Genomic DNA, 18,220 nt, shown 5'->3' on the forward strand with positions numbered 1-18,220 from the left:
TGTAATAACTGGCACGCAAGGACTAAACATATTTTTATGCTATACATTGTTTATTTACAAATGCATTGTTTGCAAACAATCCCAATGTCAGCTCTGTCCCAGCAGGAGCCATGATTCCTGTGACGGAGTTCCGGCAGTTCTCAGAGCAGCAGCCACAGTTCCGGGTTCTGAAGCCCTGGTGGGATGTGTTCACAGACTACCTCTCTGTGGTCATGCTAATGATCGGGGTGTTCGGATGCACCCTACAGGTTAGTGTACAGACTACCTCTCTGTGTGTGGTCATGCTAATGATCTGAGTGTTCGGATGCACCCGACAGGTCAGTAGCATCAGACAGCTTCAAAATCTCTTCCATAAAAGTATGTATGAATAAGCAATTGTTTCTATGAGGTGCATACACATTCTAAACATTTTGTAGCATAAGCCTATACCCAGAGGGCAAAACTGGTTGAAGTTATGTTATGTTTCAGATTTCTGGTTGTAATTATGTAGTTTTAAGTTTTACTCTTGTAGTTCACATAGTCTGCCTTATGTTCTGTGTATAGTACAGTCATGTTTTTATAGCATATATTATGTTTACTTTATCTGCTAGTACCACCTAGATATAATTAGAGATATGTTGAAATGGTTAAATCAAGTCTTTAAAGTGACTTGCTGAATAGCAGATATTAAAATAAATGGTAAATAAGAAGTAATTAGGGTGACAGCTCTAGACCTTTTATTGTGGCCGGTCCTGCAGTGACAAACAACCCAATGTTGGGTTCATGTTAATCTCACCCACCAGCTGGCTCTGTCTGGCGAGACATCTGGTTTCAGAGCGCCTCAGAACGGGGCTTAAATGGCAGTCAATGGCAGGCGTGGAGAAAACATCTGCAGGTTTTAATTGGCTGATCTTTCACTCCAGCACCATCTAGAACCTCCCCCTCTTTGTGGATTTCAATGTGCGAGCATAGCAAAGAATGTGCTAAACAAGGAAGTGAGTTTGGGAAATCAGAAAGTTTTCAAATATAAACTTTATATCCCCGAACTAAGAATCAATTGTGCACTGCAAAAATAGTATGTTTGCTGTGATAGAACATTCATTTTGATGGGTGATTTTCATATTTTTTTTAACGTCCCGTCAATTCAAGCCTGGGGAGGAGGTTAGGTTCATATAAGCAGCAGTCTGGCTGGAGTTTACCAGCGGAAGGGGAAGAAATTTCTGCACTCCACAAACACACAGAAACACACACAGACTGCACCGCGCACCAAAAATGGCCCCCCCACCTGCCCCACCTCCTCTTCATAAACACATGGGGAACACATGGGAAACACACACTGCACCGCGCACCAAAAATGGCACCTCGCCTGCCCCACCCCCTCTTCATAAACAAATGGGTTTGTCCAAAATGGCACCCTATTCCCTAAAGTGCACTGGTCAAAAGTAATGCAATAAATACAGAATAGGAGGCCATTTGGAATGTAGTCATGATTCCAGCGGCCCATAACCTGTCACTTCTCTTCACCACTCTGATCAATTGSAGATGGTGGAGCTCGATCTGCTGATTCTAGGCTGCGTCCCAAATTAACCCTATTCCCTAAGTAGTGACCTACTTTTGACCAGTGCCCATAGGGGCTCCATCTATATATAAACCCCTGTAGATTAGAACAAATACTTTTTTGAAACCACCAAACACCATTGATAGGAACTTTGTTAGGGTAGAAATATCCCCTGTTGTCCCCTTGAGCTGAGGGGAAGGATCTCTACAAAAAGACAGAATGAGTGTTTAGAAAAGGTGCTTTCACTGTTTGTTAATTTTGGGCAATTTCAAAACAAGCCTGGCCTCAGAGCCACATGAAACATACAATTGGTATTTCTGAGCACCTCGAAGACATATGATATGCACTAAAGGTTAGTTAGAAAACAACAGTAGGGAGGTTGGTCAGGGAGGATGAAAGCCCTATCTATTGAAAGGTTGCGTGTTCGAGCCACGTCAGGGACAACTAGCATTTTAGCTTCCCCTAACCCTTATTCTAACTTTAACCCAATTCACCTAACCTGCTACATAAATTATATAAACCTTTGGTGTTTAGGAGAACTAATGACAATGTAAATTCTCCCCGAAACGCTCCTTTGTTGTTAGGACACAACAATCAACCTGGTCTCAGAGAAAGACGTATGCTACTATACGTTCTCCAAGATGTATATTATATTAACTCATCCAATTCGTTGTTTTTGAATGACTGGTTAAGATGTTTGAGACTATACGTCCTCTAATTCGTATGATATTGTACGATCGCTATTCTATTCATAATGTAACCTAACGTAATATTTCATACTAAATGGAGGGAACAGATTCACTTACCACATCTTGCGAATTGCCCTGCGACCAGTGGTTGAAAAAGTACCTAATTGTCATACTTGAGTAAAAGTAAAGATTCATTAATAGAAAATGACTCAAGTAAAAGTGAAAGTCACCCAGTAAAATCCTACTTGAGTAAAAGTAAAAAATATTTGGTTTTAAATATACTTAAGTATCAAAAGTATAAACCATTTTAAATCCCTTTTATTAAGCAAACCAGACAGCACAATTTAATTTTACTGTCAGCCAGGGGCACACTCCAACACTCAGACATAATTTACAAACAAAGCATTCGTGTTTAGTGAGTCCACCAGATCAGATGTAGTAAGGATGACCAGGGATTTTCTCTTTAAGTGCGTGAATTAGACTATTTTCCTGTCCTGCTAAGCATTCAAAATGTAATGAGTATTTTTGGGCGTCAAGGAAAATGTATGGAGTAGAAAGTACATTATTTTCTTTGGAATGTAGTGGAGAAAAAGTAAAAGTTGACAAAAATATAAATAGTAAAGTAAAGTACAGATACTCCAAAAAATTACTTAAGTAAAAAATACTTTAAAGTACTGCTTAAGTACTTTACACCACTGCCTGGGACCAGTTTKTCAAAACACCACCCATGTGATAACTTCCATCCGTTTATATTGGCGAACTGCAGCCTTGTCAAATAAGACAGTGTACTAGCTCTAATTAATACATTTCCTGCCTTTATGGGACTGTGTGTCTGAGTTTAGATTAGTGAAGGTTAACACTGGCTCGGCCAAAGGGACATTATAACAGAGAGAAGCCAATGAATAGCTCTACACACTAGCTACCACATATAGGGAGAGAAGGAGGGAGGGCAGAGAGACAGAGCAGGAGAAGGAGTGAGAGTAAGCAAGGGGAGAGAGTGAGAGGGAAAGGGATAGTGAGAGTGAGAGAAAGTGAGCAAGAGGAGAGATTGAGAGAGAGAGAGAGAGATAGAGAGTATATATAGAAATAAATATTTCTGCTGCTCCTCTCTCCAGAGATTATACTCAGCAGGCCCGACTGTGTTTCTCCTTTCCTGCCCTGTACTGGTGCAGCACAATCATGAGCCTAATTTCCTCTGTCCCATAAACCACACTGATCTGGATCTATGTAAAACCTTTCGACGCTGAAGAAGAAAAAAWWTWTWTTTTGTTTTTSTCACTGTAATTACATCACCACAACTTGGGTCCATGATTCATCTATGATTTCAAAAGAAAAAAATATCTATATGTTTTAAGTGTTTATAAAAGATGCAATGGCAGGTCAAAGCATAACAAATTATTTTTTTGGTACAGTATTGCATTAGAGTGAGTGTCTCCCTCTTCAGTCTGCGGTTGGCTAAAGCACTAATTGGTTATTTCCTGTCTGAGTCACATCKCTACCAGTGACGTCAGAGCAGAAAATGAGACATGGCCTGGTTTCCTGATAACAATGGAACTTAGGCTTACGAGTGTTTTAACGATGCATCATTCCTACAACAGGTGAAGATGTAACATGCATTTCCCAAACACCACGTAGAGAGAATATTCGCTAAATGTGTCGTTAGACCATGTGTCGATACTGATAAGACCAAAAGAAAAGCAGCGCTGCTCTCGAATCAGCTTACTCCATTYAAATTTTCCCATAACATTAGAATTACGCTGCAATACTGATGACGGATCAGCTCCTAGAGATATTACCACATATGGCTTCAAATATTGAGGCGGCTTATAATGCTTACCTAATAAGAATGCGCTAAATTACCGATTGGGCACATCCTTGTGCACATGTTACACATGCAATACACTGAGTCATAAATTATAGACAGTAGCCTATTGTCAAAATAGAACTCAATTGATTGAACATACTGTAGAATTTATTTCAATATGATTGAAATKTATAGGCCCATGTAACCTATATATAACCTGTATGGGATCGGTGTCCCCTCCACAGGACGGTTGAGCTAACGTAGGCTAATGTGATTATCATGAGGTTGTAAGTAACAAGAACATTTCCCAGGACATAGACATATCTGATATGGGTAGAAAGCTTAAATTTGTGTTAATCTAACTGCACTATCTAATTTACAGCAGCTATTACAATGAAAGAATACCATGCAATTGTTTGAGGAGAGTGCATAGTTATTGTCAAGGACTTCCGCCGAAGTCGGTCCCTCTCCTTGTTCGGACGGTGTTCGGCGGTCGACGTCACCGATCTTCTAGCCATCACTGATCTATTTTCCATTGGTTTTGTCTTGTCKTCCTTCACATCTGGTTCCAATCCCATCAATTACATGTTGTGTATTTAACCCTCTGTTTCCCATCATATCCTGGTTGGAGATTCTGTAATAGCGTGTGTGTAGGTGGCAGGGAAGTCAGGCGCAGGAGAATCGAACTTGGTATAAATGGACTTGTTTAATAGACTTAACAAAACTCCATAACCAAAATTACAAGATAAATAAAAGTGGGTACAAGAACCCGTCGCACACCAATACAAAATACACAAACATACAAACAAACAATCTCCGACAAGGACATGATGGGAAACAGAGGGTTAAATACACAACATGTAATTGATGGGATTGGAACCAGGTGTGAAGGAAGACAAGACAAAACCAATGGAAAATGAAAAATGGATCAGGGATGGCTAGAAGATCGGTGATGTCGACCGCCGAACACCGCCCGAACAAGGAGAGGGACCGACTTCGGTGGAAGTCGTGASAGTTATGTACCAATTAGGCMTATTTGGGCAGTCTAGATACAACATTTTGAACAGAAATGCAATGGTTCCTTGAATCAGTCTAAAACTTTGCACATACACTGCTCCCATCTAGTGGCCAAAATCTAAATTGGACTAGCACATTATGGCCTTTCTCTTGCATTTCAAAATGATGGGACAAAATAAATATTAAAACACATGTATTATCTTTTACCAGATTTAATGTGTTATATTCTCCTACATTAATTTCACATTTCCTCAAACTTCAAAGCATTTCCTTTCAAATGGTATCAAGAATATGCATATCCTTGCTTCAGGTCCTGAGCTACAGGCAGTTAGATTTGGGTACATGTATGTCATTTTAGACGAAAATTGGGGGGRAAAAGGGTCCGATCCTTAATTAATGCAGTCATTTCGGCTTTCATTTGAAGCATATTTGTATCCTTCATTTGGTTGTAATTGAAGTAATCAGCATCATTTTCAGACAGATAAACATCTTGATCTTCTGTGAATAAAGTGACGAAGAAGGCAAAAAAGCATCTAACAATGCACTTAGCTGTAAATAACAAGTGTTTTCAAATGCAACTTTAGTAACTATGGTTTTGGGAAACAGCTCAGAGGTTTAATTATCCTCCGACAAAAGGTTCTAATGATGAACCTTTGGGAAACCAGGCCAGATTATCAGATATTCCCCCCGTTGTTTGTATGATCACTGTATCTAACTAACTTAATGTAATAGACTAGTTTCAAGTTCCAAGTTTTGATGTTGCTGTGTTGCTAGCTTGATTCTTCMCAGAAAACCGGGAACATTCCCAGAACATTAGCTAAGGTTCCCATTAAGTTTTAGTTAGGGGTTTATCTAACATTAGGATGATAACATCCCAATAACATTCAAGGAATGTTTTTGATAACAAAATGTATTTTTAATTCAGATTTATTTTAAATGAAATAACATTGTAACAACATCTGCAACAAGCACCACAGAACATTCCCCAAACATGCTCATTCGTTGTTGAGGTAATGTAATAACACAATGCACCAGTAATGTTTTAGAACATACTGCTGCATCAAAAGTTGAGAGCAACTTTCTGTCGACATCAGTCAAATGTTTTATACAAACATTGTATAATCATCAGCACAACTGGACAGTTTTTGTGTTATGAGAACATTTGTCGTGACCTAACGAATGTTCTGGGATCTTTCACAGAAACAATTTTGGCTTGCAGAGTTATTGTTTGTTCTTTGTTTTCTTTCAGGTGAGGCAGGACAAAATCATCTGCCTTCCCCAAAAAATGACCATGTACAACCAAACAATACTCTTACCAAATAAAACTGCTGTGCAGCCGGATGTGCACGAGATGATGGGCCGGAAAACGAACCTAGACTTCCAGCAGTATAGCTTCATCAACCAGATGTGCTATGAGAAAGCTCTGCACTGGTACGCCAAGTACTTCCCTTACCTAGTCCTCATACACACCCTCATCTTCATGGTGTGTAGCAATTTCTGGTTCAAGTTCCCAGGCTCCAGCTCTAAGATAGAGCATTTCATCTCCATCTTGGGAAAGTGCTTTGATTCCCCTTGGACTACYAGAGCTCTGTCYGAGGTGTCTGGAGAGAACCCAGAGGAGAAGGTATTGTTGGTATGTGTTTGTATGTACTGTATTTATGTATGTATTTACTGTGTGTGGGTGTGTGCATGCGTAAAATTATGTTTTGTCCAGGACTAGTCTCAATCTGTATCCCTGAAAACAGCCCTATATTGGATATATTTTAAATAAAATGCATTAATCCATTCATTCATGAATTAATTCAAGGACATCAAGAAGAGTAGAGCGATCCTCAATGTGTCTGTAGAGGGGAACCTGGACAGCCTGGAGAAGACCCAGTCCCTMAAATCCATCCCAGAGAAGATCGTAGTGGACAAGCCCACAGCCAGCGCCCTGGATAAGAAGGAAGGAGAACAGGCCAAAGCTCTATTTGAGAAGGTGAAGAAGTTCCGCCTGCACGTCGAAGAGGGGGACATCCTCTATGTTATGTATGTTCGCCAGACTGTTCTCAAAGTGTTCAAGTTCCTCCTCATCATCGCGTATAACAGTGCTTTAGTCTCTGAGGTGCAGATCACAGTGAAGTGCAGTGTGGACATACAGGACATGACGGGATATAAGCATTTCTCCTGTAATCACACCATGGCCCACCTGTTCTCTAAGTTGTCGTACTGTTACCTGTGCTTCGTGGCTGTGTACGGATTCACCTGCCTCTACACTTCCTATTGGCTCTTCTACCGCTCGCTGAAGGAGTACTCCTTTGAATATGTGCGGCAAGAAACGGGAATCGATGACATCCCAGACGTGAAGAATGACTTTGCCTTCATGYTGCACATGATCGACCAGTATGATCCACTGTATTCCAAGAGGTGCAAAACTTTTTCTTTAAATTAGACAATTGTAAATTCTTTCAAGTGATTCAGCTCTTTGTTGTTATTGATAAGTATGTAATGCCTCCAATTGTAAAACAAACTATTCATGTGCCAATGTATAGCTGCCATCTGCTCCAACCCTTCGAAGGGGTTATTGTGTTACTATTTTTCCTTTAGTTTATTTAGCACATTTTTCAAACTTACTTTTAAATACTCTGCATTGTTGGTTAAGGGCTTGTAAGTAAGCATTTCATGGTAAGGTCTACACTTGTTTTATTTAGTGCATGTGACAAATATGATTTTGATTTGAATAAAGCAGAAGACAAGTTTCCATTGCACATCCTTTTACATTGTTTTTTGGACAATAAAGTAATCTTCTTATTCTCTCTTTCTTTTCTGTCTCTCTCTCAGGTTCGCAGTGTTCCTGTCTGAGGTCAGCGAGAACAAACTGAAACAGCTGAACCTGAACCATGAATGGACGCCAGAGAAGCTGCGTCAGAGACTGCTGACCAACCACAACGACAGACTGGAGCTGCAGCTGTTCATGCTGTCTGGGCTCCCGGACACCATCTTCGAGGTGACAGAGCTCCARTCCCTGAAGCTAGAGATCATCAACAACGTAACCATCCCAGCTTCCATCGCCCAGCTGGAAAACCTCCAGGAGCTGTCTCTGTATCAGTGTTGCTTAAAGATCCACACCACAGCCACTTCCTTCCTCAAGGAAAAACTCAAGGTATGCTATTCTGGTAGTCATTTGGTGTGGCATRTTTTTTGTATTTCTCTTGACTTTTTATTCTGTATTCTGTTTTTGTCTCGTACAGTATGTGGGTCAGCATTCCGGGCTCAAATCACCCAGTTTATAATGTAGTATATACTATAGTAATTACTGTAGTGTTTTGCGGACTGTATTGTTTTTGATGASATTATGGTAGTATTTACTGTAGTGTTTTTGGAGTCAAGTATTGTTATGACCCCAATAACTAGCCTATGGATATTGATGCACTCGCTTTGTCTAGAGGTCCTAAGCCTAGTTACAGAGCCTTCAAAAGTTATTCACACCCCTTGTCATTTTCCACATTTTGTTGTTTTACAAAGTGGGATTAAAATGTATTTAATTGTCATATTTTGTCAACGGTCTACACGAAATACCTGATAGAAGAAATTCTAACATTTGTAAAAATAAAAATAAAAAGTTAACATTTGCCCATTATTCTTTTCAAAATTCAAGCTCTGACAAATTGGTTGTTGATCATTGTTAGTTAACCACTTTCAGGTCTTGCCATTGATTTGTAAGCAGATTTCAGTCAAAACTGTAACTCGGCCACTGATGAACGTTCTTCTTGGTAAGCAACTACAGTGTAGATTTGGCCTTGTGTTTTAGGTTATTGTCCTGCGAAAGGTCAATTAATCTCCCAGTGTCTGGTGGACAGCAGACTGAACCAGGTTTTCCTCTATGATTTTGCCTGTGCTTAGCTCCATTCTGGGTTTTTTTTATCCTGAAAAACTCCACCGTCTTTAACGATTACAAGCATACCCATAACATGATGTAAAAATGTAATAAAATGTATGCACTCTACTGTAAGTCGCTCTGGATAAGAGCGTCTGCTAAATGACTAAAATGTAAATGTAAATGATGCAGCCACCGCTATGCTTGAAAACATGGAGATTGGTACTCAGTAATGTCTTGCATTGGATTTGCCCCAAACATAACACTTTTGTATTAAGCACAAAAAGTGAATTGCTTTGCCACATTTTTTGCAGTATTACTTTAGTGCCTTGTTGCAAACAGGATGCATGTTTTGGAAAATGTGTATTCTGTACAGGCTTACTTCTTTTCGTTCTGTCAATTCGATTAGTATTGTGGAGTAACTACAATGTTGTTGAACCATTCTCAGTTTTCTCCTATCACAGCCATTAAACTCTGTAACCGTTTTAAAGTCACCATTGAGTGGTTTCCTTCCTCTCCGGCAACTCCGTTAGGAAGGATGCCTGTATCTTTGTAGTGACTGGAGGTATTGATACGCCTATCTAGCAATAGGTGCCCTTTTTTTGCGAGGCATTTGAAAACCTGGCTGGTCTTTGTGGTTGAATCTGTGTTTGAAATTCACTGCTCGGCTGAGGGAACTTACAGATAATTGTAAGTGTGGGGTACAGGGATGAGGTAGTCATTAAAAAATCATGTTAAACAATATTATTGCCATGCAACTTATTTTGTGACTTGTTAAGCACATTTTTACTCATGAAATTATTAAGGCTTGCCATAGCAAAGGGGGTATATACTTATTGACTCAAGACATTTCAGCTTTTCATTTTTTATTAATTTGTAAAAAATGTAAAACATAATTTCACTTTATGGGGTATTGTGTGTATTTCAGTGACCAACACATCTTAATTTAATCAAGTTCATGTTCAGGCTGTAACACAACAAAATGTGAAAAGTCAAGGGGTGTGAATACTTTCTGAAGGCACTGTACATCGTCTGTAACCTGTAGGAATGTGTGCATCTATGTGAGTAATCACCGAATGCGCCTCGGTGTTGAATGTACACTACCTTTCAAAAGTTTGGGGTCACTTAGAAATGTTCTTGTTTTTGAAAGAACATCTATTTTTTTTGTCCATTAAAATAACATCATATTGATCAGAAATACAGTGTAAACATTGCTAATGTTGTAAATGACTATTGTAGCTGGAAACGGCAGATTTTTWATGGAATATCTACATAGGCATACAGAGGCCCATTATCAGCAACCATCACTTCTGTGTTCCAATGGCATGTGTTAGCTAATCCTAGTTATTCATTTTAAAAGGCTAATTGATCATTAGAAATCCCTTTTGCAATCATGTTAGTACAGCTGATAACTGTTCCCCTGATTAAATAAGCAATAAAACTGGCCTTCTTTAGACTAGTTGAGTATCTGGAGCATCAGCATTTGTGGGTTCGATTACAGGCTCAAAATATCCAGAAACAAAGACCTTTCTTCTGAAACTAGTCAGTCTATTCTTGTTCTGAGAAATGAAGGTGCGAGAAATTGCCAAGAAACTGAAGATCTCGTACAACGCTGTGTACTACCTTCAAAGAACAGCGCAAACTGGGTCTAACCAGAATAGAAAGAGGAGTGGGAGGCCCCGGTGAACAACTGAGCAAGAGGACAAGTACATTAGAGTGTCTCGTTTCAGAAACAGACGCCTCACTAGTCCTTAACTGGCAGCTTCATTAAATAGTACCCACAAAACAGCAGTCTCAACGTCAAAAGTGAAGAGGCGACTCAGGGATGCTTTTAAAATTCAACATTTGTGTACAATTTCTACTTAAAATATCAAAGGCACTCATTTTATTGGAACAACCCATGTGTATTTTGTCTGCTGTTGTTGACATTTAATTTCTACGCAGGGATTAATGAAGTATCTATCTCTATCTAAGGTGCTCAGGGTGAAGTTTGATGACAGCAGGGAGCTGCCTCATTGGCTGTACCACCTGCGGAATCTAGAGGAGCTCTACCTCATTGGCTCACTGAGTCCTGACGCTTCGAAGAATGTGGGTCTGGAGTCCCTGAGGGAGCTGAAGCATCTGAAGACCCTCTCGATCAAAAGTAACTTTACAAAGATCCCCCAGTCCATCGTAGACGTGTCCAGCCACCTGCAGAGGCTGTACATCTACAATGATGGCACCAAGCTGGTGATGCTCAACAACCTGAAGAAAATGGTGAACTTGACTGAATTGGAGCTAGTGCACTGTGACCTGGAACGCATCCCACATGCTGTCTTTAGCCTCACAAACCTACAGGTATGATATACCATACTATGATTGCCTGATATGATCGTCTACAGTGTCTCAAAACTCTGAGTAGTCGGCCTACAGGTGTGCTTTGCTGTAACTGCCTGCTATGATTGCATACAGTTTCACACAACCCGGGTTGCAAAAAAATATATGTATGGCCAATTGCTGTAATATTGTGGAATGACACTTATAATAAAAATGTTTTACTCTTAACTCTACAGGAGTTGGACCTGAAGGAAAACAACCTGCGCTCCATTGAGGAGATAGTCAGCTGCCAGCACCTCCACAAGCTGACGTGCCTGAAACTCTGGCACAACAGTATCTGCTACATCCCTGAGCACATCAAGAAGCTGGGCAGCCTGGAGCGCCTCTACTTCAGTCACAACAAGATAGAGATCTTGTCCCCGCACCTGTTCTTATGCAACAAGCTTCGTTACTTGGACCTGTCCAACAACGACATCCGGTTCGTTCCGCCGGAGATTGGCGTCCTACAGAGTCTTCAGTATTTCTCTGTCACGTGCAACAAGATCGAGAACCTCCCAGATGAGCTCTTCTTTTGCAAGAAGCTCAAAACCCTCAAGCTGGGCAAGAATATGCTGTCGTTGCTCTCACCAAAAATCTCATACCTGGTTCTATTGACACACCTGGAACTGAAGGGCAACCATTTTGAGCTCCTGCCTCCAGAGCTGCGGTTCTGCCGGGCGTTGAAGCGTGGCGGCCTAGTGGTGGAGGACGTTCTGTTTGAAACCTTGCCTTCGGATATCAGAGACAAAATGAAGGCTGAGTGAAATGCCTTACAGAATCTATGCAAAAGGCCCTGCCATACACTAGCGTCCTTTCCAAGGGTTGTACTTGTACATTAAGCTGCCTTACATAAACAGGAGATTGGCTTCTGCCATAAGGGGCCATTCTGGCTTGGACAAGCCAATTTACATGTCTGTGCAAAAATAAAATGCCAATTATGTCTTAATCTGACAATCATAGTCGACCAAAATGGTAGATTTTACTGTATACTTAGCTCATCATGATCAAACTCTAAACACTATACCCTCAGTTCGTAATGGGGAACAGTTATGATATTCATGGGTGTATGTTTTTGAGTATTATGTCTAAGTGTTGCTATATAACAGAAGGAAATATAGCTTTATGTTGTAATTTAATGGTTCTTAACAATATAATTAGTCACAGGCAAGGTATACTTAGCCCTGGTACCAGCCTATTTGTGCCAGGGGACAACAAATGCCCACTTTAATTGAAGCCACGGAAGTTCATGGCTGACTGCGGTTTTGCAGGCATTGATAGCAAAAAACAGGATCCCCATTATAGTGAATGAATAAATGACAATCTTCGTGGTCAATGCGCTATTGCATCTTCACATAGGAAAGGAATGGTGTCATGTGATGGATGTCTTTGTCCATTCATATATACAGTCATTGATTTGTGCTAACATTCGACTGCTTGTACTCGTAATGTTTTGCATGCCATGGAGTGGCAATGAGCGGGATGATAGCATAAACAGATATGGGACCAAGCTAAGGTATACTGTCCATCAGAAGATATCAATTACTAGATTGCTTGTTCTTGTATTGTCGATACTGTTATTTATTACACTGTAATGTATTGTGCAGTTTGTCTAGCACRCTTTTAATTCAACATAAACTGGATAGAATGCAGGCTTATAATCGAAAGATAGAATGGAAATTGTTAAGAWTTCTCTAGTCTGTGGGGTAAAAGTGGGGAGAAGCATTCAAGGACAAATGGCATTCAGACAGGTGTGCCATCTAACCAGCTCTATGGCTAGGTACAAAAACGGGCAGGTTTGAAGGCACCTCCTTTCTATTCCGGCAGAGACGGTAGAGAAGCGAAACATCCCACACCCACATTTTTCCTGATCGAGGCGGGGCCACTCTGGTCTACTTATTGCCCTGACCCTGCGGAAGGGGTGCCCCAGAGACTGTAGGGAAAGAAGATATCTCACTGGCTTTTTTTTTTTTTCGGGGAGGGTGGAGCGAGTGGGAAGGGGACAATAAGTAGACCAACGACAGCTGTTCCCTCTTTCATGTGAGTAKGCCAGATATTATAGAGGCAGTGAGCTCACACTGGAAAGCATGCTTAAAGTATTTTTATTATATTTGAGCATATTAGCGTATGTGCTACTGTGCATCTGCTGGTATAGTGTGAATATCTTTGAATGCATCAATGTTAACTCTTTAGGGACTATTGTGATGAGTCCAAAGACCAACATTGGAGTGAATCTGACTTTTGTCTWTGAGAATATTTTTGGGTGATAAGTGTTACATAGTTAATTGTTAGTAGCTTAAAGGATTAAATGGACAGACCCATAAAATCTGATTTTCTGATTTATCAATAAATCAGACATCTCCAAACCAATCCCTTAGCTTTTCTCAAACTAAGTTACTAAGATATGTACCATGAGGCTACATACCATGTTATTTGGAAATGGTTCATGATAAGAAGTTTTTCAAAGGTTTAGAGGAGAACTTTAACCCTTGATACCCTTTTTATGTCTCCTCCTACTAAAACAAGATTGTCAATGAGCATTGATTCTAGAAAACTAATGCTCAGTTTCTGTTGCGCTTGGCATTGCAGTACCACATACCTATAGAAGCATTTTAGCCACAGACTGTTATACTAGTTGTCTTTGTTTTATACATGTGCAATTATATAAGGAATCGGCAACTCATTCTCCTAAGAAATAAGGTTGTCCACTTGATTTCAACATCTGAACAAAGTGGACAGGCTAGAATGCTCTTCAAACAGTTGGAGATGTACAGAAGGGTATGTTAATAATAATTCAACTGTTCTACCTTGCTAGCTAGCAAATAGATCCAAGTTGGCTTGACTTTAAGTATAAAGATGAGCTGTCTACTCACTAGCACCTGGGGGCTTGTGCTTGGTAATAGAGCTGGGTGACAAAAATCTATATTGTGATAAATTGCCTGAATTGATGTGATAACGATAAATATAACGATACGTTTATAACATTAACCTCTACAGGATCAGTGTCCCCCCCCTATGTCCCCCAGGACATAGACAAATGATATGGGCAGAACGCTTACATTTTTGTTAATCTAACTGCACTGTCCAATTTACAGTAGCTATTACAGTGAAAGAATACCATGCTATTGTTTGAGGAGAGTGCACAGTTATGRACTTGAAAATGTATCAATAAACCAATTAGGCACATTCGGGCAGACTTGATACATTTTGAACAGAAATCCAATGGTTCATTGGATCAGTCAAAAACTTTGCCCATACACGGCAGGTAGCCTAGGGGCGGCAGGTTAGAGCGTTGGGTCAGTAACCAAAAGGTTGCTGGATCAAATCCCAGAGCTTACAAGGTAAAAATCTGTCGTTCTGCCCCTGAACAAGGCAGTTAACCCACTGTTCCCTGTTGGCTGTCATTGTAACTAAGAATTTGTTCTTCACTGAATTGCCTAGTTAAATTAAATAAATACACTGCTGCCATATAGTGGCCAAAATCTAAATTGCGCCTAACCTGGAATAATACATTGTGACCTTTCTCTTGCATTTYAAAGATGGAAYACATTTTTTTTTATGCATGTTYTTTTCTTTGTATTATCTTTTACCAGATCTAATGTGTTATATTCTCCTAATTAATTTCCCAATTCCACAAATGTARTGTTTCGTTTCAAATGGTATCAAGAATATGTATATCCATGCTTCAGGTCCTGAGCTACAGGCAGTTCGATTTGGGTATGTCATTTTAGGCAAAAATGGAAAATAAGGGTCTGATCCTTAAGAGGTGTGTGTGTGCACCACATTTTTTTTAATTATCCTTTAAACTACTACTACTAATTTGATGSTTGTAGCCATCAATTGACCCATTAACAATTACCCATATTAGCAAACCTATTTTATTTTCAACTTCACATTTCTGTAGTATAGGCTACTTCTCGTAATGAACGACATCAGCGAAATGCCTGYGATAAGAAGTTGGTCATTATTAGTGAATGTGCATTATGCATGGTTCTGGTCAAATTTGTAACAACAAGATCATTTTCATAGACAGACTTGAAAGCCAGATCAGTGAGTATTGCAAAAACCCAGGTTAAACTATTTAGATAAAATACTGCATTTATTAGTGGGTCTTATGGTTGTGGAAGGCTTATATTGAGCCTAAATATAACTTTGCAAGCACTGAATTCATTAGAGTATTGCTGACTGTTTAAAATGCAGTGTATTTTACCGTTAATTGTACAACAAAGCATATTTAGAGAAAACATTTGTAAAMATTTTAAAGATATATCGGGAATCACCCACAAATTAAAAAAAATCGAGATATAATTTTTAGACCATGCCCAGCCCTAACTTCAAGTAGTAGAAGAAGAAAATGTACTACTTGGAGAAAATGTACTACTAAAATGGAGATGCCCTCAATGGCGCTGCCCATAGTCCACTCTTTAGTACATGACACACTCACATCAGGCAAGGATGCACAGGATTCTTGGAGGCAGAAAGACCCCATCGTCAACTGCGCCCATTTTTGTTTAGAAGTAATATCTAGATTTACGTCTAAACAAAAACCCTAATTTGGGTTCTTGTRTGCTTACAATGTTGTTTTGATTATTGCATGAACAGCCGTTAAGATTATATTTTTTTGTGACCTTTGCAAAAATACCTATTTTGGATCCAGCAGTTGTTACCTTTTGAGCGTTTTGAGCGTTTATTATTATTATGCTAATTAAGGCCTCTTTTTTGTGGCTATTGCTTTGCTGCTTGAAATCTTTTCGTGAGCTTTATATTGTTTGATTGCCTGCCATATGCTATGCTATGTAGCCACCGCTAGCTTGCTCTAGCTTTTGTCTTCTATGCCACATGCTCTTGCAGCCTCTTTGCCATGAGATTTGTTGCATTGCTGCACTAATTATGTATAGCTTTACTCATTTACATTGTATTTGTATATTGTCATTGCATTGATATTCATATTATATAAGTTAACAGCCACATAATTATGCACATTATTGCGTGTTATTATTTGTACCTTTACTTTTGTAGATAAACCACACATACCTACGTACCAGTAACTCGAGACCTCGGAACTATAAGGTTCTAACTGTCATTTTGGTTAAAATAAATTCAGCAWAAAAAKAAAAGTCCTCTCACTGTCAACTGCGTTTATTTTCAGCAAATTTAACGTGTAAATATTTGTATGAACATAACAAGATTAAACAACTGAGACATAAATTGAACAAGTTCCACAGACATGTGACTAACAGAAATTGAATAATGTGTCCCTGAACAAAGGGGGGATCAAAATCAAAAGTAACAGTCAGTATCTGGTGTGGCCAGCTGCATTAAGTACCTCAGTGCATCTCCTCCTCATGGACTGCACCAGATTTGCCAGTTCTTGCTGTGAGATATTACCCAACTCTTCCACCAAGGCACCTGCAAGTTCCCGGACATTTCTGGGGGGAATAGCACTAGCCCTCACACTCCGATCCAACAGGTCCCAGACGTGCTCAATGGGATTGAGATCCGGGCTCTTCGCTGGCCATGGCAGAACACTGACATTCCTGTCTTGCAGGAAATCACGCACAKAACGAGCACTATGGCTGGTGGCATTGTCATGCTGGAGGGTCATGTCAGGATGAGCCTGGGAAGAGGATGTCTTCCCTGTAACGCACAGCATTGAGATTGCCTGCAATGACAACAAGCTCAGTCCGATGATGCTGTGACACATCGCCCAAATCGATCCAGCTCCAGAGTACAGGCCTCGGTGTTACGCTCATTCCTTCGACGATAAACGCGAATCCGACCATCACCCCTGGAGAGACAAATCCGCGACTCATCAGTGAAGAGCACTTTTTGCCAGTCTTGTCTGGTCCAGCGACGGTGGGTTTGAGCCCATAGGCGACGTTGTTGCCGGTGATGTCTGGTGAGGACCTGCCTTACAACAGGCCTACAAGGCCTCAGTCCAGCCTCTCTCAGCCTATTGCGAACAGCCTGAGCACTGATGGAGGGATTGTGCATTCCTGGTGTAACTCTTGCAGTTGTTGTTGCCATCCTGTACCTTTCCCGCAGGTGTGATGTTCGGATGTACYGATCCTGTGCAGGTGTTGTTACACGTGGTCTGCCACTGCGAGGACGATCAGCTGTCCGTCCTGTCTCCCTGTAGCACTGTCTTAGGCGTCTCACAGTACGGACATTGCAATTTGTTGCCCTGGCCACATCTGCAGTCCTCATGCCTCCTCGCAGCATGCCTAAGGCACGTTCACGCAGATGAGCAGGGACCCTGGGCATCTTTCTTTTGGTGTTTTTCAGAGTCCGTTGAAAGGCCTCTTTAGTGTCCTCAGTTTTCATAACTGTGACCCTAATTGCCTAACGTCTGTAAGCTGTTATTGTCTTAATGACCGTTCCACAGATGCATGTTCATTAATTGTTTATGGTTCATTGAACAAGCATGGGAAACAGTGTTTAAACCCTTTACAATGAAGATCTGTGAAGTTATTTGGATTTTTACGATATATCTTTGAAAGACAGGGTCCTGAAAAAATGATATTTTTTTTTGTTGCTGAGTTTAGTCATTCACATAGAGTTGGATATTTTAGAGTTCCTTCACATGTGAGATATGTCAGATTTGTGAAAAAGTCAATTTACGTTGRAAAAAAACATCTATCTGCACAAACACCTTTGAACTTGGTGCTAAAAGGTTCTAATCTGCAAACAATGCTGGGTTGTCAATAAAAAAAATATTGTTTGTAAAGTGATGTACTTTTTGAGTCATGAAAGAGGAAGAAATCACRAAGCAGTTCTAAGATCTGGGACTTTAAAAATAAAATCTCTAAACCATCCATTTTGCAGCTAGAATCTTAGTCTTTGATTTTTCATATTTTTGATTTATTTAAATGTAACTACGCAAGTCGGTAAAGAACAAATTCTTATTTACAACAACGGCCTACCCCAACGACACGGTACCATCAGTATTATATGTTGATTSTCAA

The 18,220-nt window shown here is 40.1% G+C and overlaps 1 protein-coding gene across 4 annotated transcripts in view; it reads left to right on the forward strand.

Annotated features, from left to right (window-relative positions):
- Window positions 1-17,982, forward strand: part of LOC111975342 (volume-regulated anion channel subunit LRRC8C) — a 45,925-nt gene extending 27,943 nt beyond the window's left edge. For 2 of the 4 annotated variants that reach the window (XM_024003574.2, XM_024003573.2), the window contains exons 2-7: window positions 103-248; window positions 6,297-6,680; window positions 6,855-7,453; window positions 7,868-8,189; window positions 10,878-11,240; window positions 11,456-17,982. In XM_024003574.2, coding sequence (XP_023859342.1) covers window positions 111-248; window positions 6,297-6,680; window positions 6,855-7,453; window positions 7,868-8,189; window positions 10,878-11,240; window positions 11,456-12,022 — 2,373 coding nt within the window. In that variant the 5' untranslated portion in view covers window positions 103-110 and the 3' untranslated portion in view covers window positions 12,023-17,982. The remainder of the gene's footprint in view (window positions 1-102; window positions 249-6,296; window positions 6,681-6,854; window positions 7,454-7,867; window positions 8,190-10,877; window positions 11,241-11,455) is intronic. The other 2 variants (XM_024003572.3, XM_024003575.2) reach the window with 2 other exon arrangements.
- Window positions 17,983-18,220: the final 238 nt, after the last annotated feature.

The sequence above is a fragment of the Salvelinus sp. IW2-2015 genome, linkage group LG16, assembly GCF_002910315.2.
Source record: "Salvelinus sp. IW2-2015 linkage group LG16, ASM291031v2, whole genome shotgun sequence".
In the NCBI taxonomy this organism is placed as follows: Eukaryota; Metazoa; Chordata; class Actinopteri; order Salmoniformes; family Salmonidae; genus Salvelinus; species Salvelinus sp. IW2-2015.